The sequence below is a fragment of the Triticum dicoccoides genome, chromosome 5A (genome assembly GCF_002162155.2).
Source record: "Triticum dicoccoides isolate Atlit2015 ecotype Zavitan chromosome 5A, WEW_v2.0, whole genome shotgun sequence".
Classification (NCBI taxonomy): Eukaryota; Viridiplantae; Streptophyta; class Magnoliopsida; order Poales; family Poaceae; genus Triticum; species Triticum dicoccoides.
The window spans coordinates 667,548,487-667,570,381 of NC_041388.1; the positions used below are offsets into that span (position 1 = coordinate 667,548,487).

At 48.4% G+C, this 21,895-nt stretch overlaps 3 protein-coding genes across 3 annotated transcripts; 2 read left to right on the forward strand and 1 right to left on the reverse strand.

Moving 5' to 3' along the window:
* Nucleotides 1–461: 461 nt before the first annotated feature.
* LOC119303943 (C-terminal binding protein AN-like) lies at nucleotides 462–4,326 on the forward strand. Its single transcript, XM_037581103.1, has 7 exons — nucleotides 462–1,085; nucleotides 1,450–1,618; nucleotides 1,731–1,861; nucleotides 2,249–3,040; nucleotides 3,154–3,201; nucleotides 3,612–3,734; nucleotides 3,972–4,326. The coding sequence occupies exons 1-7, from the start codon at nucleotides 504–506 to the stop codon at nucleotides 4,044–4,046; spliced, it is 1,920 nt and encodes a 639-aa protein (XP_037437000.1). The 5' UTR covers nucleotides 462–503; the 3' UTR covers nucleotides 4,047–4,326.
* Nucleotides 4,327–10,377: 6,051 nt separating this feature from the next.
* LOC119303946 (anthranilate phosphoribosyltransferase, chloroplastic-like) lies at nucleotides 10,378–14,390 on the forward strand. Its single transcript, XM_037581106.1, has 10 exons — nucleotides 10,378–10,674; nucleotides 10,771–10,914; nucleotides 11,009–11,170; nucleotides 11,261–11,344; nucleotides 12,350–12,538; nucleotides 13,020–13,110; nucleotides 13,249–13,308; nucleotides 13,453–13,571; nucleotides 13,838–13,972; nucleotides 14,093–14,390. The coding sequence occupies exons 1-10, from the start codon at nucleotides 10,501–10,503 to the stop codon at nucleotides 14,099–14,101; spliced, it is 1,167 nt and encodes a 388-aa protein (XP_037437003.1). The 5' UTR covers nucleotides 10,378–10,500; the 3' UTR covers nucleotides 14,102–14,390.
* Nucleotides 14,391–15,000: 610 nt separating this feature from the next.
* LOC119303949 lies at nucleotides 15,001–17,649 on the reverse strand. Its single transcript, XM_037581109.1, has 2 exons — nucleotides 16,543–17,649; nucleotides 15,001–15,464 (listed from the first exon to the last, which is right to left on the reverse strand). Exons 1-2 carry the CDS (start codon nucleotides 17,112–17,114, stop codon nucleotides 15,323–15,325), a joined length of 714 nt encoding a protein of 237 aa, XP_037437006.1. The 5' UTR covers nucleotides 17,115–17,649; the 3' UTR covers nucleotides 15,001–15,322.
* Between the last annotated feature and the right edge of the window lie 4,246 nt (nucleotides 17,650–21,895).

The window sequence follows — 21,895 nt, forward strand, 5'->3', positions numbered from 1 at the left end:
ACCTTCTCCCACTGAATGCACATCGCCGGAAGGCCTGAAATAAATTCAGGAAAATGCCAGCACCAATGTAAATGTATGACTTGAACTCTGATGGACCGGGGATACCACTGTCCTGTCCTACCACAGGTTGGTTGCGAGGCCGCCGACTGACGTGTAGCACTCCCTATAGGTTTTTGGCATGGTTTTCGTGATAACCTGGTTTTCACCGAATTTTTTTGATGGAAAAGAAAAACAAGGCGTTTGCTAGCAGCAAAGGTGCTGGCGCAAATTTGGTACACCAAAACAGGCAGCGACCGATGCTGCACACAATTGAATTGAATCCGGCGGTTGCCACGCTCGCCTCGTGAACCGGTGGGCCCGGGCCCACCCCTCTCTCCCCCTCCCTCTCTGACAGGTCGCGCGTCGCGCAGCAATCCGTTCCCCCCAAACCAAAGCAAAAGCCCCCGCCGGAGCGCTTCCCCGCCCCCCGATCCGACCGGCGCTCCGGCGCCCGCGGGCCCACGATGGCCCACTCGCCGGCCGGCGCCGCCGCGGGGCTGCCGCTGGTGGTGTCGCTCAACTGCCTCGACGACCCGTCGCCGGAGCGGGAGCTGCTGGCGGGCGTGGCGGGGGTGGAGCACGTCTCCCTCTCCGCCGTCGGCTCGGGCCGCGTCGAGTCCGCCGCCGCCGTCCTGCTCCCGTCGTTCGCCTACCTGCCGCGCGCCGCGCAGCGCCGCCTCCGGCCCTGGCAGCTCCTGCTCTGCCTCGGCTCCCCCGACCGCGCCGCCGACGCCGCCGCCGCCGCCGACCTCGGCCTCCGCCTCGTCCACGTCGACGCCAACCGCGCCGAGGAGGTCGCCGACACCGTCATGGCGCTCTTCCTCGGCCTGCTCCGCCGCACCCACCTGCTCTCGCGCCACGTCTCCTCCTCCCCCGCCGCCGTTGCCGCCGGCTGCCTCGGCTCCGTCCAGCCGCTCTGCCGCGGGATGCGCCGCTGCCACGGCCTCGTGCTCGGCATCGTCGGCCGCTCCGCCGCCGCGCGCTGCCTCGCCACCCGCAGCCTCGCATTCCGGATGAGCGTCCTCTACTTCGACCCGCGCTATCTGGTAAGCGCCCGATCTGCAACTTCCCTCCTGCGCTTCAGGAATTGCTTTCTGATGATTCGCAGTCAGTCTTTCACTAACCATTCAGGTTATGATATGAGGCTGGAATGCTGTGAGATTAATGCTCTCATTCGTCTGTGATTTTGACTAGTCTAGTACTACTGTTAGTCTTAAGTTGCTGAGTTATTAAGGTTCCTACCAATTTCTTCCTTCCTGGGAAGTACAAATGAAAAACACTGGTAACTTATGCAAAATTGGTACAAACTGTGGTGATTTTCCAAATCACACTCCTGCAAGTGCGCATAGGTGGGTGTATACTGTTGGTCGGATTTCGATTTTTCTAACTCCAGTATCGTGCCCTTTGAAGGCTGAAGGGAAAATGCGGCGGCCTTCCATTGTATTTCCTGCTGCTGCTAGGAGAATGGATACTCTCAATGATCTGTTGGCAGCAAGTGATCTTGTTTCACTGCATTGTACATTAACAAATGACACAATGCATATACTTAATGGGGACTGCCTGCAACACATTAAGCCTGGTACGATTTTTCTTGCTTCTTTTTTTGTTCTGCTTGTTGCATTATAACTTTATAGCACTTTCAGTACTCTGAGATCTAAAATAGTGAGTCGCTTTTCTTTTAAATTCCACAGGAGCATTCATTGTCAACACTGGTAGTTGCCAACTTATAGATGACTGTGCGCTCAAACAACTCTTGCTTGATGGTACCATAGCTGGTTGTGCATTGGATGGTGTTGAAGGTCCACAATGGATGGAAGCATGGGTATGGAATTTAAACTTATGATATGGATGTTGTCCGTAAATGGCCACTTGGGTTGGAATAAGTATATCTAAGATCGAACTGCATCATCATTCGAAAGCCATATTATTCCTGATATGGCTCCAATGAAGAGGAATCTCTGAAACAAAATGAAAGAGAAAATATTTATTTTATTTTAACATTCCTTCATTTAGAAGTTGACCATTTTGTATAGCATTAAGATGTGTAGCACAGTAGCAGTGAAACAACAAACTAGCTACAAGACCTTTCTTGTCCAAACAGACAGACCATTAGTGTGAAGTAAGGGCAGGCAATTGGTGCCCCTTTTTACAGCTATCACTGTATTACTTGTTTCTCGGAAAATTGATGGCTAATATGTATTTGTTACAGGTTAGGGAGATGCCAAATGTTCTAATTCTTCCTCGAAGTGCAGACTATAGTGAAGAAGTGTGGATGGAAATAAGAGAGAAAGCAATCACAATACTACAGTCCTTTTTCTTTGATGGTGTTGTTCCAAGTAGTTCAATTTCTGATGAAGATGAGGAAATTAGTGAAGCTGGAAATGAAGATGATCAAGACAGAGGAACAAAAGATAACCATTCACAAGTTTTTGATGGCGAACATCAGACTGATGAAAGCCATTTAACTCTCAACCATGAAAAGAAAAGAGCCACATCCCAGTATAAAGAATCTCAAGCTCCAGGGCAATCATCACAAAATAGTGGCTCACGAACAGAAGGAAGGCGTAGTCGCTCTGGAAAGAAAGGGAAAAAAAGACCTGCTCACCGCAGATCTCAGAAAACAGACGACTTGTCTGCTGTAGAGAGTGACAGTAATTATTCCTTCTGCAGAGATGATGATAATGCAACGAGTGGCAGAGACCAGGTGGTAAGTTCAAGTTCACGGTTTGCTTCCCCTGAGGACTCAAAGTACAAGCAGAAATCTCCTGCTGAATCCCCAATGGAAATAACTTCGGAGAAGAAGTTACCTGTCGTGCTTGGTAGAAAATGCCCTGATACACTAAAAGATGGTTATGTTGTAGCTTTGAGAGCAAAAGATAATTCAGGGTTCCATGTTGCAAGACAAAGACTTGCTGGTGGTGGTGGTTGGATCCTTGATGTTGTGTCAAATGCTACGAACAGGGACCCTGCTGCTCAGTTCCTTGTCACTTTCAAAAACAAGGTATGACTTTAGTTGTTCCCCTATCATTTTGGTTGTTGGTTGTTCAGTCTCATAGTTTATTCAAGTGCGATGCATATTCGGTACTAAAACGGTTAAACAAATTGACATTTCAGGATCTGATGGGATTACGATCCTTTGTTGCTGGTGGCAAACTGTTGCAGGTGATGTACACAATCTGTTCTGTTCTGTTTGACTTTAAAAAGTGCCTTTATCTGAACTTAACAACAAAAGGCAGCATTCACGTGTTGTATGCTCATAATTTTGGATTTGATGCTTTGTCGCTGTTACTTGTTTCACCTCAAGTTTTGTGGGTAGGAATACTCTACTTGCACAATTACTCTGTTGAAATTTTATACTAAAGATTCTTGATTGCCCTTAGTTAGCATGCAACCAACACATTCCTACCAGTGCATTTCTATTTTTTTTCCGTTAAGTATACGTCTCCCAATCTTGATTCCGTTGGAGCTAGTCAAAGTGGTTGGGAAATAGAAATTCTCTTGCGATCTTTCCTGATAGTGATACCCTCGGTTGACGACGCTTGACATGCAACCGCCTTTCAACATGTTAACAGATCAATAGGAAGATGGAGTTTGTGTTTGCAAGCCATAGTTTCGATATCTGGGAGGGCTGGGTGCTGGAAGTGGAAGGCTCCTTGCTGGAGGGGTGCAAGCTTATCAACAGCCGAAATTCCTTGGTACGTGCACTTTGCCATGGATTGATTCTCGATGTCGCTTTGAGAACAATGCTGCTACTCCCTCCGTCCGGAAAAACTTGTCCCAAGCTTATCTCTCAAATGGGTGTATCTCGCACTAACTTGGTGCTAGATTCATCCATTCGAGGGACAAGCTTTTTTGGACGGAGGGAGTATATTTCAAAATACTTGTCTAGTTGTCTGTAACACCCTGGTTTCTGTTGGTTGGGATTTCTGTAGGCTGTATTGGACGTGTCCATTGAGGTACTCGCAGCTGCGAGCGAAGAAGATGGAGTCACCCGGTGGCTAGATTAGCCCTGCTGTGCTGAGATGAAAGAAGGAAATGAACTGACTCCTTGCTGTTTGGTTTGGTTTGGTTTTGTGTGGTTTGCTGTCAATTTCGATCTAGTTTTGGCGTGTCTAGTATAGAATGGACCTAGTAGGCATTTTGTGTGTATATGTTCTTATATAACTAGTAGTAGATCTAGTCTAGATCTGATCCTCTCCACTGTAAGGGCATCTCTAATCAAACTTTGAAAAACACTCAGCTCCTTGAAAGATTTCGTTTTTGAGGAGGTAAGCCTCAAAAGTTGCCCCTCTTGCTCAAATTTGAGCAGCCGGCTACACTCATTGAAAGATTCCTTCGTCTCGTCTTCCCTCTATTCTGACAAAGTTTTTCTTGGTTTTCTTGTCGTTCCCACCCACCCCTGGTGAAATCCCATCGTATTCGAGGAGTTGAAGGATTTGCTAGGAATTCCAAATCGCTGTTCACGCCTCAACTCCCAGCTCCCAGCCATTCCACACGCTTCCTAACAGAGACGTGGTTATCTGAAGTGGATTCTTCCTTTTTTTTGTAGTAGATGCGAAACCTGCCGCTCAGTGCATATGAGGAAGCGTTTAAAAAGTTATTACCTCCTTTCATCCATAAATAAGTGACGTGGTTTTAGTTCAAACGGAGGGGGCAGTCGACGAGTTTGGTTGGAGACGAACTAAAGTTTGTGTTTTCTTCACCCGCGCAAAACAAAAAAAAGCTTGTGTTTTCTTCACAGCTTCTCGTTCCACGTGGAAACCGCGCGCAAGTTAGATGAGATGGCATTGTGTGATCGCCGCGACTGACTGACAATACTATCTGTGTGTCACATGACCTAGTACTAGTCGGGTATTCTCCTCAGCATCTGCACGCCACACGTCTGTACTAGGTGAGAGGATCGACGCAGACGCCACCAACCTCGCTGCTCTCTTCTCTCGTGCGTGTCAGGGGCCAAGATGGAAGTGGAGACGGCCGGAGGAGCAGCACAAAATTAGAGCAAGGCGTGTGGACGGGACGGCGGCGTCCGGAGAAGGGCGCCGATCTGCGAGCAGGAGCAGGGAAGAAAGGTACGGACTGCTGCCGGCGTTGAGTGAGTCCAGTCCTCGCCGCAGCCGGCGTTGGACTTGTATGCCTTGGACCCGGCCGCTCCCTCGCTCGCGGATCACCGTCAAGCCACCAAAGTACGTGATGCACGCGCACGTGTGTGTGTCCCGTCCGCAAATGGAATGGAATGAAACATGAGATTTCACCCTCCAAGCAAAGATAACAAAGATTATCTTCATGATGATGCCATGGGGTAAGTAGGTAGGTGGGGTGGCCTCAGACTCGGGGATAAGTTGCCGTCTCATCTAGGGATAGAGACAACGTGGGGTCGCGCAAAGAATTACGAGAGGAACGAGCAAAGCTGGACGTTTTCTTTCTTTGTTTTGACGGGGTATAAAAAAGTGAAAAAAGTTTTGTTTCCAGTGCAGCCAGGACGACCTAATCGTACGTACAAGAGGCGAGGAAAAAACTTACCATTGACGTTGATCGAACGAGCTCGCAGGACGGGTCGCCACGAACACGAGCTTTTTCTGTTTTCCCTCCTCCCCTCGACTTTGAACGGCCAAAAAAGCAGCATATATGCACGTGCTACAACAGTTAGGGGATTTGAGACTTGTAGCGTAGTGTTTTTTTTCTTTGAAATGACAAGATTCCTGTGTAATATTTTTTTGTTCGAAAAGACAAGATTCTTGTAAAATTAATTAAGACGAAAATCGGTTAATTAAGTAAATGTAAGCAAAAACCCGATAGTCTAGTTAATTATGGAAACCGGACAAAAATCACCACAGTACGCACGCACACCGCTTCAAAGAGGGCCTCGACGAGACAATGCACAAGCATCATCGTCATCACTCCTTCCCTAGATGTGTCATCATCATCCCTAAATCTTGAGCACACGAGTCTGATTTCACCGTAGGCGATCGTCGACTCAACCCATACTGTAAAAGGCCGTGTGGGGTTGTAGGAATAACCAAGCCAGAACCCAGCGACTTGCAACCACACAAATGCTACTCTGACTCTGACTGAGAACTACGAGGGAGAACTAGGCATGGCTAGCGCCGCAGAAGATCACCCAATGAACCACATGTTGCCCGTCATCACAAGACTTCATAGCAACAAACAAGCCGAGACGATACCGCGGACACGCCATAGAAGAGCCGACTACCCTCGATCATTGCCGTGTCTCCGACCTCGCTCCTGCATCATCGTTCCCGCAGACGCTTCGACGCCAACACCACCACCTTTCATGCCCAAGACACAAAGCTAGGTCGTCGACGCCCCCATGCCACCAATCACTCTGACACATGAGATTGCAAATCATCAACTAGCACCAAGGAGTGAGAAGCGCCTTCGAGGAAATATACAAGGCAATCGAGCCCCTCTCCCTTCCACTCCGACCCATAACGCCAGCGAAGAAGAGATGAGGAGAGAATGCTAGTAGGCGTGCGAGAAAGTATGGGTTAGGGCATCTCCACAACTAACCCCCAAATCAGACATCGCATCCATCAGCAGACAGAAGAGAGCAGTCTGCATACACGGATGCGGGAGCCGGACATCCAACTGTAGCAACATACATTTCAAACCGGATCAACTAACCGGACGATTTTCATCAAACACGACAGAATTCATCTAAAGTTCAGATAAAAAATAGTACAAATCATCCATAAATAACATATAAATATGTCTAGTACAACAATAGTTCAAATGCAACAAGATTAACCGTGTGTTCAACAAGGTGTTCGCGGATGAATCATGTTATCCCACACATACTATCCCTTGAGTTTCATCCAACAATGTATGTGCGTGAATGGTCTGCCCTTTGACATGTAGCTTATCACGGCAATGCGTGCAGGCTACACAACGTACAACAACAAATGAGTGAATGAATGAAGCAATCAATCAATATGTAGAGCAAGAAGAAGAAAAACTTATGATCTCCATGGTCGTCACGCGCAAGCCAATCAATCGCACCACAATACTTCATGACACAGTCCCGGATCGTGTACCATCGATACGCTAAGGATTTGACACCATGTTCATGGATGATGTGCATGTCATAGAGCGCAATGTGCTTTCGCGCATGAAACGAACCATGCACGCACTGCCAAAAGGCTTCCTTCTGCTTCAGCCTATGAAGTCCGCAAATACGGCCAATCACACATCGTACAATAACTCTTCCCCCTTCACCTAGTATCCCACCATCCTTCTTACTCTAAAAATGACATGAAGTTCGAAAATAAGCCCAGTGATATTTGACCGAACACCTGTCGGGCGTGGTGTCCCCCATGGACAACATCGACAGGGGGACGAAGGGTACCTGGCTGCAGACGGATCTTGGGTGAAGGATGCCGTTGTACAAGGCGAGAGGGTGCGTGGGTGGGGGCTGTGGACATCTCGCAATGCCTGGGCGGCGGCCAGAGAGTACATCGACAACATCGACCGAGGAGGGGACGGATGCAAAGCATGGGGCGGGGGAGGGGGGGAGTGAAAAAGAATGGGACCGAAAGAACATGGCAGCGGTACAGACCCCCGTAAAGCCCCCAATTTACTTTCTACTAGAACATGGTAGCACGCGTTGCCGCGCCCGTTCATCTTAAGAATGAAATGACATCAAAATTTGAAAATAAAAATCTTGGTATTATAAATATTTGTTCCATCTGAATTAGAGTACATTAGATGAAAGGCCATAACAAATAATGTCATCACCCATCAATACAAAGGAGGATTCATAAGATAAAAGGTTTTGCTCTATGTTCTCATCGAAGCAAATTAAAATTAACGACAACACTCCGTCTCCATGTTTAACCTACTGCCACAAAGATTTAAGTGCACAACCACCGTTGTAACAATTGAATTAACACTGGAGAAATTCAAGCAATTTTTTTCTTAAACATGGCAGGGAGTGCGTCATTGTTTATGAACACATCACTAAGATAGTGTGAATCGCCAAATGTACAAATATTTACTGAAATAAAATACAAAACAAACCGTCCTCATCGAATAGCAAAAAAAAAATGCCTAGCTAACCTAGACCTGCCACAGCACACGAACAAATGAATCGAGGCCTAAGGCGCCACGAGTGCTTGCTAGCAGCCACAGCAATGCTCAAGAGAGCTCGCAACCAAATGATTGAAGGAGTAACAATAGAAACAGCCCGTAAACAAAAAACAATAGAAACAGGTTCTCCAGGGAAGCAGTGTATATATATAGGATGCCAGTTTGGGACACCTAAGTGCCTGGGCACCGTGTTTAGCGACAGATTTGGAAACCAATGTAAATGATTTAATTACTAGTTAATTTGGCAGGCTTTAATTCTTTAACTGTCCCATGCATGCATGTCACATCATAGAAAAGGAAGGTGATTAAAATACCATAGTGAATAAAAATCAACATTTATTACCTCCTTATATACCACTTATTGATTCGTAGAATAAATTACTACGTATGTAAAATACACATGTATGTTACATAACTTCAGCAGTAGGTATACACATACCCACCATCTAATTGGGTATACACATACACATACACATACCCGTACATGTACCTTTTTTCAAGGCAGGCACATATATACATAATTTTGTTAGTTGATATATGCATACCCTCATATGTACATAATTTCGTTAGGGGTATATGCATACCTGCATATGTACATAATTTCTTTGGTAGGTATACGCATACCCACGTATGTATATAATTTCTTTTTTTGCAGGGGTATGTATATAATTTTGTTCGTAGGTATATGTATACCCACGTATGTACATAATTTCGTTAGTAGATATATACATATCCGCTACGTATATAATTTCTTTAATACCTAAAAACCTAGAATAAATCATTGGATATATACGTACCTGTGTATGTACATAATTTTATTAGTAGGTATATATACCATGGGTATATTTATATTATTTGGAGTCGGCGCACAATTTGTTGATATAGATAATAAAAATATTTTGCCATGAATATCTCAGAATGGTATCAACTTTTATGTATACATTTATTCATCTGCGCGTAGAAAAAATCCACAGGCCAACGAGTCACATTGTGCGTACATACTATATTTGTTTCCTTTTTATTCTGCCATTCTCTCTCCATCAATTAATGTGTGTTTTAATTCTATTCAAATCAATAAATACAAATGGGTGGACATGCGGGCTATTAAATGCTAGGTGCCCCAAACAATTTACCTATATATATATATATATATATATATATATATATAATCATAGTGGACTGCATTTTTCTGATGGCAAGCAACATATATATATCTATAATCATGATGTGACTACCAAGCTACATGGTACAATTTGCTCATGTCGTTTACTTGCTTTTCTTACACATACCCAAAACAATTTGGTAGACCATTAATTTGGAGCTGAGTGGGCATCTAGAGGGAGTTGGCAGCGGAACGTTCGCAACACAAACTAAGATCTGAGTGCTAATTGGAGCAGAACAAAATAACTGTACCATGCAGGAATCCTAGTAACAATTCATAACGAAATCTTACCATGACGGAAGGCGCTGACTCTGGTAAATCGTAGATGTTGCGGCCAGATGGTGCAGCGGTGGACACCTGGATTGGATCCCATGTCTTCCTCAACCTTCTGTCTCTTCCTAAGCAGCTGTGCTAGATGGATCAAGCACTCCTCTTCTTTCTTCGTACTCTTAAGTCGTTGGTGGTGCCGCACCTCGTCCTGTCCACATCGCCTGCCGCCGCTGTCGCCGTCGCCAGTAACCTGCCGCCGCCACCCGTCATCTCACGCGCCACGATCCATGAGACAACTGCATACAAGAAGCCCACGGATTAACACCCAATTCGTACATAAGAGAGAAACTGCGGCCGGTTGACGGTTCCTCGGCCCGATTAATGTGAGGACGTCCAAGTCGGTCAACGGAGCAGCAGCCCATAGACGTGGGCCAGTCATGAAGCTCGGGACTGGCGAGATAAAAAAGGCTCACGCGTGCACTACGGGATAGTTGAGCGATCTGGTGTGTTTGTATGCAGAATCCAACGGCTGAAGAGGTCGAATCACTGTGGAGGGGCATAGCTCGCCTCGTTTTACTGTTTCTCAATCTGTGAGAAAAATGATGTCTGGACTGCTTAGCGGATTGATACACGACCGTGTTTGACGATGAAATTCAGGGGTGGTTCGAGGGAGGATGCCCTTACACGAGGGTTTTTACAAGAAAAAGGCAATTGAATATTTTGCACGTCAAAGAAAAGGCCGCTCGGTGTGGGTGGCTCCCGTGGCTGCTGCAGACGGACAGGATCACAAGGCAGACGGCGGGCCTCCCCCGGAGTGACAAAAATCCAAGCCCAGTCAGCGGCGGCCGCATATAAAACCGCCTGCCGCCGGCGCCTCCTCCTCTGCCACCGGGATCTCTCCCCCACCAACCCCCCGAATCCATCCAATGGCGACCGCCTCGCTCAAGCTCTGCTCCCCCAAACCCCTCGCCCCGGGGGCCCCCTCCCCCCTCCTCCGCCGCCCCAGCGCCGCGCGGCCCATCGCCCCCGCCCGGCGCCTCCCACCGGCCCGCGTCGCCGTGCAGCCCGCCGCCTCCCCGGGCACCGCCACCTTCGAGCAGGTTCGCGCGCGCCGCAATGACTCCTCCCTCTGTTCTCCTTCGGTGATTGACCGTGTTTCCTTTCAATCTCGTGTCCTGTGGCCGTGACGGCGCCAGGTGCTGGAGCAGCTGATCGGCGGGGCCGACTTCTCCGAGGACGAGGCGGAGGCGACGCTGCAGCTGCTGCTCAACGAGAAGAACGAGGCGCGGATCGCCGCCTTCCTCGTGCTCCTCCGGGCCAAGGGCGAGACCTACGACGAGGTCTCTGATTTTTTTCTGAACTGACACGCTGCCAGGAATGGAGCGAAATTTCTGCGGCCACTGATCTTGTTTTTTTTTCCAAGCCGTTCTTCAGATTGTCGGGCTGGCCAAGGCGATGATGAACAACTGCGTCCTGGTCGAGGGGCTCCACGACGCCGTCGACATTGTCGGCACCGGCGGCGACGGCGCGGACACCGTCAACATCTCCACCGGCTCCACCATCCTCGCCGCCGCGGCCGGCGCCAAGGTCGCCAAGGTATTCTGACTTCTCGCCCCCACCTTTTGTATCGGATTGCACACGCGCGTTATGTACTGTACTGATGTCCTCTCCCGTGCGTTTCTGCAGCAAGGGAGCAGGGCGAGCTCGTCGGCCTGCGGCAGCGCCGATGTGCTTGAGGCGCTGGGCGTCAACATCGAGTTGGGACCCGAGGTACTCCCCGATTGGCCTTATGATTGTTCTTTTTCCTCCGTTCTGCACTTGCTTTTCTGGTGCCTGATATCTTATTAATAGCCTGTACAGTATGTGTGCATCGATTTCTAATGCTGTACTAGCTAGCACATCGAATGCAAATCATACCGCAAGGGGTGCCTCCTGCTACTGGAGATAGATTGCGACTTGTCGGATGAAACAGCCGTTGTTATCAGACATCACTTGATGTATTCCTTGAGAAGTAATCAGACTGTCAGAGGCACCTCTTGGCTGCTTTGACTTTTCTATGTATGTTTTTTTAGGGAACTTTTCTATATGTTGGTACTGCAAAGTAGCACGGGCATCTTACCAACCACCGTGACTTAGGCAAACATACACCCCCTTTTCATCTAAATAAATCAATGCGTTGAGATGGATGCATAGATCTGGGCCTTTGACTCTCATCTTTATTTTGGTATTCTTATTATTGGTAAAGAAGGAACACGCTCCCGGTTGAATGTTGGTTTCCACCTATCAAATCATGTAAACAAACATTCAAAGTTACTCACACAATTGGTCCAACTGGGCAAAAACTGGGGTTGCATGGTGCTACATACTTTTCTTAACCAATCAAAATACGCAATGACACCCACTTTTGTGTCACATAAACTACATGCTATGGAGTTGATTGTTGGTCATGACCTTTTTTGCAATATTTATTCCAGATCTTGTAGCTTTGTGCATTATATAGTTGCATAAACTACATACTATGGAGTTGATTGTTGGTCATGACCTTTTTTGCAATATTTATTCCAGATCTTGTAGCTTTGTGCATTATATAGTTGCATAAACGCATAGTCGACCGGCACGTCGGTTATTTGCTTATAATGTTTATTCTTTCAGTCATGCATGGAATGGTAGCTGTCCTTGAACTTCTAACCCCTCACATATTATATTTCAGTGCTGTGTGTGCATCTTAAGAAAACCTGGTGGGTTAATATCAGTTATTCCCTTTCCTGTTACCAGGGTATTAAACGGTGCGTCAATGAGGTGGGTGTTGGTTTCATGATGTCTGCAAATTACCATCCGGCAATGAAAATTGTCAGACCTGTGAGGAAGAAGCTGAAGATAAAGACAGTTTTCAATATCCTTGGTCCTCTGTTGAATCCAGCAAGGGTACCTTACGCTGTTATTGGTGTTTACCATGAGAACATAGTAAGTATCTTGTATTCATCTTTTATTTTCTTGTAGTAACTATTTGTACCAAACGGTAAAAGCAACCATAGCATGTTCTATGTACACCATTTTTAAATTGATGATTTAATGATCCACATAATTCCATGGTCATCATCCGGTGTTGTTATGAACTTTGGACTTGAGTATGTATACAATTGTTTTTTAAGCTAATATATGCTGCAATCATAATATTATTAGATAAACAAATAAACACAACCAGTAGTCATCTGTTGTAGAGTTGCTAACCGAATTTGCCTTCAAATATGTGATTCTTCCTTTTCAGTTTCTAGTTAATTCCGTTGTTAACAAAGATTACTGATACACCGACACTGAACAAGCAAATAGTAAGTAGGAAAGCGCTTCAGAAGCCATAGAGATAGTCTCGTGACAAGCTCTATATGCAACTGTTGTCATTACATGTAATACTCTGTTCTAATCCATGGAATTTTTTTGTTGATAGGTTACCAAGATGGCTAAAGCAGCTCAGAAATTTGGAATGCAGAGAGCATTGGTTGTCCATTCGAAGGGTTTGGACGAAATAAGCCCACTTGGTATGAACACACACTTAATACTAGTGTACTTATGGTGCTCTACTGTTATTGCCACTTGAGAAATTAACTTGGAGCTTTCTGATCATAAAACTGATATATTTTGCATCTAACTGAAGATTCTTTGTCAACTTTTTGTAGGGCCTGGATATATCCTTGATGTCACTCCAGGAAAGATTGAAAAAATGCTCTTCGATCCATGTAAGATTTGTTCTTGGAACTCATAAAAGAAATGGAGATAATCCCTTGAACATGCTTTATGTTAACTTGTGAAATATGCAGTGATGGTATTATTAAAAGAAAAAACTTCAGTCTCACTTTTTTTTCCATTTTATTACAATCCAGTGGATTTTGGCATTCCTCGCTGCACATTATTAGATCTTAAAGGAGGCGATCCTGCGTTCAACGCAAAAGTTCTCCAGGATGTTCTTGCTGGACAAAGAGGCTCAATTGCAGATGCCCTTGTAAGTTCATCCTTACTCCTCTCATTTTAGTTACACTGTACCTTGCATACTCCCTGAAGAAATATGATTGCGTCTTCCTCGATGTACATTGAGCTTACTCAGCATCCTGTAAAAATCATGTTACCCAGCAGTGATATGGTTTGTCGTGATGAGCCCGCCCTTTATTTCCCTGAAGATCTCTTTTTTTTTATAAGCGTAAATGTCATTGGGGAAGCAGTTCTTCAATCGTGTGCCAAACTTGAATCATTTTCTGCTTTGCTCCATAGGTTCTGAACGCCGCGGCGTCCCTCCTTGTCAGCGGCAAAGTCAAAACTCTGCATGAGGGTGTCGCGCTGGCACAGGAGACGCAGCGCTCCGGGGTGGCCATCAACACGCTCGAGTCTTGGATTAAGGTTTCCAATGTAAGTACTAGCATGTCCATTTGTTGGCTTGTTATGAATATATCAGTTGCACAGGTGTGTGTGTTTGATGGGCTAGGTACAGAGAGCATGACACTTTCCAAAACCTTGTTGTTGACACAGAGCTGCTGAGGTCGAGGTTGCTTGGCGAGCAGCAGAGCTCCGCAATAAGACGCGAGGAATGGTGTTAAATAAAGGATTCTTGTAGTCCGTCCGTCCGTTCTTCCCCATGTCCCTGTCTGTCTGTCTGTTCTTCTTGTTCCCTTTGTTCGCCTTTCTTTGCCACAAGCGTATGTACGTAGTAGATGCCGTTTGGTCTGGTTTGATTTGTTGTTCATCTAGCAATGCTGCGGTGCACACATTTTTGTCCCGAGTAGGTTGACACTGGTCACCCCAGAATTCTCCTAGTCTTCAGGCGCCATCCATGAGCTGCTTTGAACACTTCTCCAGCCACCTCACCCACTTGTTTCACTCCAGCCCCCATCATCTTACTCTTACGGGATTGGTCTGCAAAACATTCCAATCATTCAAATTTTTAAGAAACAAATTAACAGGTATACAGGGGTCATTCTCAGGCTGTGCAATGCGTACAAAGAGGTTTATGTGCATCCAGAAAATGCGGCCCGACCGAGAACACGTGGCGAGTGGGGCCTTATCATAAGCAAGCATCGTGGACGCCGTCGATGCTGAAATCCGGATGTGAGAGACCACATATAGGCTGTAGATGCGATTGATACTAAAATCCGAATGAGAGAGACCACATGCCTGAATACCACGGTACAATGTGCACTCACCGTGGTGAAGGTGCTTGGAGCGGAGTACCTTATGAAACCAACTGTCGAGGACACGGAAAGGTTGATGGCAATAGGGCGGCGAGAGACAGATACCGTTTAGATGCCATTGATACTGAAATCCGTCTGACATATGGGCTGAGAATGGAGGATTGGGTGGTCCGGGCAGTGATCAGGAAGTATAGGGAGGGTTTTAAGGGTTGGATTGTACATGCCCAGACAAAGTTGCGCACTGAACCAGGTAAATAAAAAACATGCCTCTCCGTTGCATTTGATCCTGCCCGGGAATGCCATAGCATATTTGTTCTATGCTGTACAGACAAATTAGTTGTCGAGATACATGGAGTCCATGCCACTCCTACACCGCACTCATAGCACAAACTAAACAACCAGACAGTATTGCGTTGCGTGCGAAGTACGTACGTACGTATGTACAGAACCGCAGAAACGCGCGTGCACATTCAACAGTAGTTTGGTACGTAGATCTGCCTTGCTTTTCTCCGAGGCGGATGCCGTTTAGAAGAGCTCACCATGGTTCACCTAACAAGAAAGATAAAGGTGTTCAGACTCTGTCCGCCGCCGTCAGCATCGCCGACAGCTCGCCGGACGTCGCGGCGGCGGGGTCCTGCCGCCGCCGGCTCGACTTGCGCCACCGCCGGTCCCACGGCAGCGGCCAGCACCTGACCGTGTCGCCGTCTCTCTCCCTGCACCACCACCAAACGCAACGCACAAACATTAGAGTTAAGAAGACTCTGTCAGTCTGTTTGGCATCGCACTGACTATTTTTTTTTACTACCAAGAAAGCAAACCATGATGAAAGTGCAGATTTTCTCCACGCGAAAGGAGATTTACGCTGGATTCGCATATTAGATTTTCTTCCTTAGCACGATCAGATATTCTTCTAATTAAGTACCACTCTCTTCGATTCATAGTAAGGAGCTGTTGGGGAGTCCACCCGCTGCGTGGAATTTATTCCAGGATCTGCGAAGTACCTGTTCGCTCGCTCTGCAGTTTTTAACCGGAACTCCAGCTCCGGGAGCGGCCTCGTGGAGCGGAGGGACTCCGAACAGGCCCTAAGTGTCACAGTTTTAGTTAAGGGAGTAGTAATCAGATTGCACTGTGCAACACGACACTTGCAAGCTGCAAACTGCACCCGGCAGGCAGGCCACGCTCATGTGGTTGGCTGGCTGTCTCACCATTTATGTTGCCCAGATGTATGGGTATGATCGATCAAGCTAATTAACTAGCTAGCTGCAAACGCCTCACAGCTGCAACTAATACTCCAGGATATAATTTTCAGTCGGCGAGCGGAACAATCAGCAGCACCAATGGCCTCGACTATGCACCATGGCTGACGTGCCCGGCATCTATCTACCCACACATTCGCCTCGGGAATTGTCGTGCGTGCCGGCCCTCATTTGGCCGGCCAGCTGCTCTGTTCCGGTCAACACTGAAACAGAGAGCACGATGTGCTTGCTTCTTTGTTCCTATGCATGACTAGGTGCGCCATCTAATCGATCCAGTGACCAGTGGTAATGATTATCTATCCACGACTGGGCAAACGAGAGCACGACGGATGATTTGCATTTTGCAGGCAAACCTTAATTAATCATCGAGAATTCGAGATTGGTATGGATGAGTTTGCTTGTGCGCGCGCATGTGCATGTTTGGATGAATTTCTTCTTCCTGCCGTGCTCTGGCGGCAATTGACCGAACCAGAGTTCCGTGGCATGAAATGGAATGTCTAGGGAAGTAGTACGTGCTCTGTGGCCAGTGAATTACCTCTTGTTGCAGTCGTCGGGGGCGACGGCGCTGGCGGCCCGGCCGGAGGTGGAGAAGGAGGGGGTGCGGGCGGGGCGCGGCGCGGTGAAGCTGCGGGTGAAGGAGCGCGGCATGTAGAAGTTGAGCAGGACGCCGTCGCTGCTGCTGCGGAGGCCGCTCCCGCTCCCGCCCCCGCTGCCGCCGTCCCCGCGCCGCCTCGCGGAGGCGGAGCCCTTCCTCTCCGTCGCCCTCGCCGGCTGCTGCTGCGGCTGCGGCTCGGCCTGCCCGCCGGACTCGGCCAGACCCAAGGGGCTCGGGCTCGCCTCTTTCCTCTCGACCGGCAAGGGCAAGGGCGGCACGCATCCGTTGGCCCCGGGCGCGGCGGTCTTGTCGACGAGGTCGGTGAGGGATAGCTCGTAGTCGGCCTCGGGGAGGTCGCGCAGCATGCCGAGCATCTCGTCCCGCCTCCGCGCGATCTCCCGCGCCCTGGCCGACGCCCCCGCCCCGTCCGCCGCCACGGGGCTCATCCCCGGCACCCATAGCCTCGCCGCGCCCGGGAGCGGCGCCGCACGCTCCGAGCCCGCCTGCAGCATGGCGCCCAGCAGTTGTGGGTGGGCGCGCGCGTCGTCGACGTCGACTCAGCTACGAGGCTGACGCGACGGCGCAAGGAGGGGAGGGGGAGGTGGCTGTGGTGGTGGTGGAGAGCGCGACGGCTGATTTGGTACTTGAGGAGGAGGGAGGCCGGCCGGGGAGGAGGGAAAGGCGGTGCGCGTGGAGACGAGGACGCGCGTACGCGTATGGATCCGGGCCACAGGGGCGGGCTCGTGATCTGCCGATGGTGACCGCGCCGGATACGCTGGGATCTATCTGCTAGAAGGCGAAGGTGTCAGCTTTGCCACGAGCTGTGGCTCCGGCCTGCTCGGTGAAAGTGAAAGCGAAGGCATCTGGGTTGCAAGCATGGAAGTCTTTGCGCTCTAGAAGCAACGGCGAGCAAAGTCCAAAAGCAAAGCGCCCGGTCGGTCATCTGAGAAGAAGCTCCCAAGGCTGCATGCACTCACTCGGAGCATCTGATACGCGTCCTCTATAGCCACATCGCACGCGTGAACAGTGACTTGTCATGCCTCAGATGTTCTCTTCCACAACCAGCTTGGGTCGCGGCGTGGTCTTCGGCGGTCGGTTCTTCCCGGCGTGTCCGAGGTGCTCTTCCGTAGTTGCTTGGAAGTCGGAGCTGCGTTGGAGCGAGTTCAGGTGGTGACGATGACAGGCATTCGGTGGTCGTTTGCGGAGGGCACGCTCGGCGCAAGTCCTGCATATTTCCCTTGTGTTGCTCGTCGTCAAAGTCGGAGCAGTCGGTTGCTTGCGCGTATGGCCATCCGTTGGCATGTGCCGTCGTGGCTTCTGTTCCATGTCGGTGGTCGGGTTGGCCGGTGGTGCCCATGTCATATGGGTTGTGTTGTATCGGTTTTAGCCCGTTTTTTCGTCAATTAACCGGGTAATTATCTTCTTCTTAATCAATGAAAATGGCAAGTATTTTGCCTCATTTAAAAAAAATCCATATTATACATGCACGGAAAACCTAATCTAAAGCGGAGCCGTGTTCAGCTCCGCCGTGGCCATGTCCATGTCCGGCGGCCGGTCGTCGACAATGTAGAGTAGGACATAGGACACGAACCGACTCACGGGAATTGAGGCCCCGCCGTCTCCCATGCCCTGCTCTTCCTTGTCAGAGTCTGAAACCTTCACGGTGCCGATGGACGTGAAGTCGATGATGGATCCGTCTTGGGAGGAGTCAGCAACGTCCACCACGACGCGGGTGCGGTGCCTGAGGTGTCCGTGCACCATACGGGGCGCCGGGAATGCGACTCCGCCTCGTCAAAGTCTGCCACCGCATCCCGTGCTCATACCTCGCACGTCGGGCACGTCGCACCATCTTTGCATCGGACGACATCCATGCGTCTAGGTTGAGCGTTTGATACTGGTTTGAGGAGCCCGTCTAGGTTGAGCGTTTGATACTGGTTTGAGGAGCCCGTCTAGGTTGTTTTTTTTGACCGAAGAATGGCCGGGACGTACGTCTGGGTGTATGAGGGGGGTTCGAGGCGCCGGCTGCAGATGCTCTAAGCATAAATATGGAGTGTATCAAGTGATACTGGAACTTGGATGCTCGCAAGGAGCTTTTTGACCGTGGACCGTGGATCCAACGGTCTACATCGAAGCATCTGGACCAAGATTTAATTGCAGCACTCTTGTAGGGTTTCTGCAGAATTGTGGAAGCTCTCCTGTTGACTACTGGATCCAGGATCCAGGATCCAACGGCAGAGACGTTCCTGGAGCACCGGAGCATCCTAGCTCCCGTATCACCTGATATTTTTTTTCCAGAAATAGGACTAGCTATTTCGTGAGTTGCATGAAGATTTATCTTGACGCCAGTCGGCCTCCACCCCGTCCTCCTTCAGCCTTTCCTTTGCAAGCAGCACCACCTCCACCATCGACCCACTTCGGACACCGTCGAACTACCATCACCCTCTACCCGGATCTAACCGGGCCGAGAGATCCTTCCTATGCACCCAATGCATCAAACTGATTTGGGCCGCTAGATGAGAAAGCAATGGACAAGTGAACACATTTCATGAAAAGAACATCATATTTCTTCAAAATCAACCCGTGGTTCAGTTTGCACCACGACTTCATTATAGTGGATTGATTTCGATGAAACCCGAGGTATGCCAAAGTAACAGGAAGCATTGGTTGCACAGATTTCTCTGTTTCACATGTGACGTTCTCATTTGAGCTCCCCCCTCCCACGCCCACCCGCACACACACAGAGAGCCTCTTTGTCTCACATTAGTATTGTAAAAACACATGATTTGAATGTCATACCCATTCGAACCGTACAAGATTTGAGTTTGTTTGCAGAACAAAAAATTAGGGACTCTTTTGAGAGGTTTGAGTAGATGCTAGATTTACTATGAATTAAGAAAAAAAATCCCAAATGATTGAAGCCTACAATTCAAATGACCAAAGTGAAAAACTTCCTATGGATTTTAATCCTCGAGAAAATCCTTTGAATCAAAGAAGCCTTGAAAGAGGCCCTAAGACTGTACCAACAGTTGAGAACTTCAGATTAGCAAGGCAGATGCTCTAGAAGGGTTGGCAGGGTAGAAAACGCCCCCATGTCTATACACATGGAGAAATTAAGCTTTTTCATACAGAAAATAATGCATTTCTTCATGTGGATATATGAACTCCACATAAGAAAGCTTAATTTCTTCCACTATAATATCCAGCGGCGGTTATTCAGGTCAACGGTGATAGCACGCTCCGCTGCAGTTTTCTCGGGTCAGTCTCACCATCGTCCATCTACCATCACCAACTTAAACTACTAACATTGGGTGGGGAGATTGGATTATTTGCCCCAATTTAGTTGGGCATTTGATAGTTTGCCCTGCTTTACATAGGATTATACGTATTATTTGCCCAACTTTCCTTTTTCCTTTGGATGATATTGCCTTTTTTATTTACTGTAATCATTTTTGATGTTTTATCTCTATTTTCACCACGCGAAATGACTCTACTGCCTCTGTGGCAAATTTGCAATTCAAAAGCCACCGCCGAGTCGCTGGCTGCGGCTGCATGATTCGTTCGTTACCTTGACCATAACTAACATTCGCTCGTTACCTTGACCTAACTAACATACACAATCAATACTCACAACCAGTACTGCTCACAACAGACATGTTGGCCGGGGACGTGGGAACGGATGGGAGTAATTCATCTGACCACTCACATCCCCTTGATGCTGAGAGAGCAACCGTTCAGCTGAACCATCCGGGGAAGTTTAGACAGCAGCAGATCGTGTGGATGAACTATGTAATTTTATTTCGAGCGATGCTGTAAACGTTTTGGTACAACGGTGGTAGAGCAGAGCCCGCGCCCTACTGCCGCGATGTGGCAAAGCAGTCCAGAGGCATAAAAATAAGCGGTAGTACTGCTTACATACTGCTTACAGGATCAGTCCCACTGTCGCCCTACTTCCGCTTAGCATTCTGAGCTACAGCAAGATCAGCGGTGGTAGGGGCGGTAGTACCGCAAGCCTTACTGCCGCACTACTTTCGCTGAGCTCAAATAGACAATAGAACACCCTAAATAAGCGGTAGTACATGCAGTGGCGGAGGCAGAAAATTTAGATTAGAGGCGCCAAGTGCCACTGAAATAGGTTGGGGAGGGCCAATCCATAGAAAAATAGATGTTTAGTAGTAAAAAAACTTTCTAATTCAGCACTATTCACCAGTAATTTAGTAGTAAATTCATGTTGTTAGGGGGGGCCAGGGCCCGTGGTGCCACCCCCTGTCTCCGCCATTGAGTACATGTGGTACAGGATCAACGGAAGTACGGCTTACAAGTGGTACTACCGCTGCCCAGAGAGGTACTACCGCTGGGTAGCCATAGGACAAGTTTTTAGAAAAATGATGGAATTGCAACCAAGCGAGATGGAAGGTGGGTGCAAAAGAAGATGTGTACTTGATTATTTCACCCAAACTTTTTCGAAGTGGACCCTCTCTTAATAGTACGGTTTCCCAAAACTCAAGTCCGCCGAAAAAGAAACACATGAAAAATAACCATCTTGACTTTATATCTCTAGGGTCACGAATCGTCTTGTGTCATATGATAGATTATCTGAAATACTCAATGCACACGATTAGTTCGCAAAAGAATTGTGTCATCAATCACCAAAACCACTAAGGAGGAAATATACCCTAACACCGTGTTTCGTGCCAGATAGGTGGTAGGCACAACCGGAGATTGCCGCGGGCGTTGTTGACGAAAGGGATGCTGCCGATGTAGATGGTGCGTGTGGGGCGATCCGGCGGTTTGATGTCGACCCGGCCTGCCCGGTCAGCGGCGGACATGAGGGAGCCAAAGCTCAGGCTCTCTCCCGGCGAAAGGCCGCCAGGAGCAGAAAAATATCCGATCCAAGATCTGTCTCCAGCCGGCGCCTCCCGTGCTTGGCGCGCCAACTAACGGTGCAAAATACTATTAGATCCCTCGGTAGGGGTCCAAGCATAGCTGGAAGTCCTGGATCTGGGGTCACACGAGGGGTTTATCTAGGTTCGGGCCTCCAGAGAGTAAAACCCTACGTCCTGCTGGTTTTCGTTATTCATGGTCGAGGATACCTCGTACGAGGGGTTACGATGGTGTATGAGATTGCTACCGAGAGTTTCATATCCGTCGACAGATGATGAAGAGGACCCTAGACCTCCCTTTATATAGGCAGCCGTGGTCTAGGGTTTACATAGCGGTAGATGCGATTTGTGGCGCTGCCGCCCTCTAGTCTTGGAGGCCACGAAGGTCGTCTTCGCGTCCTACGGTTTGCTCC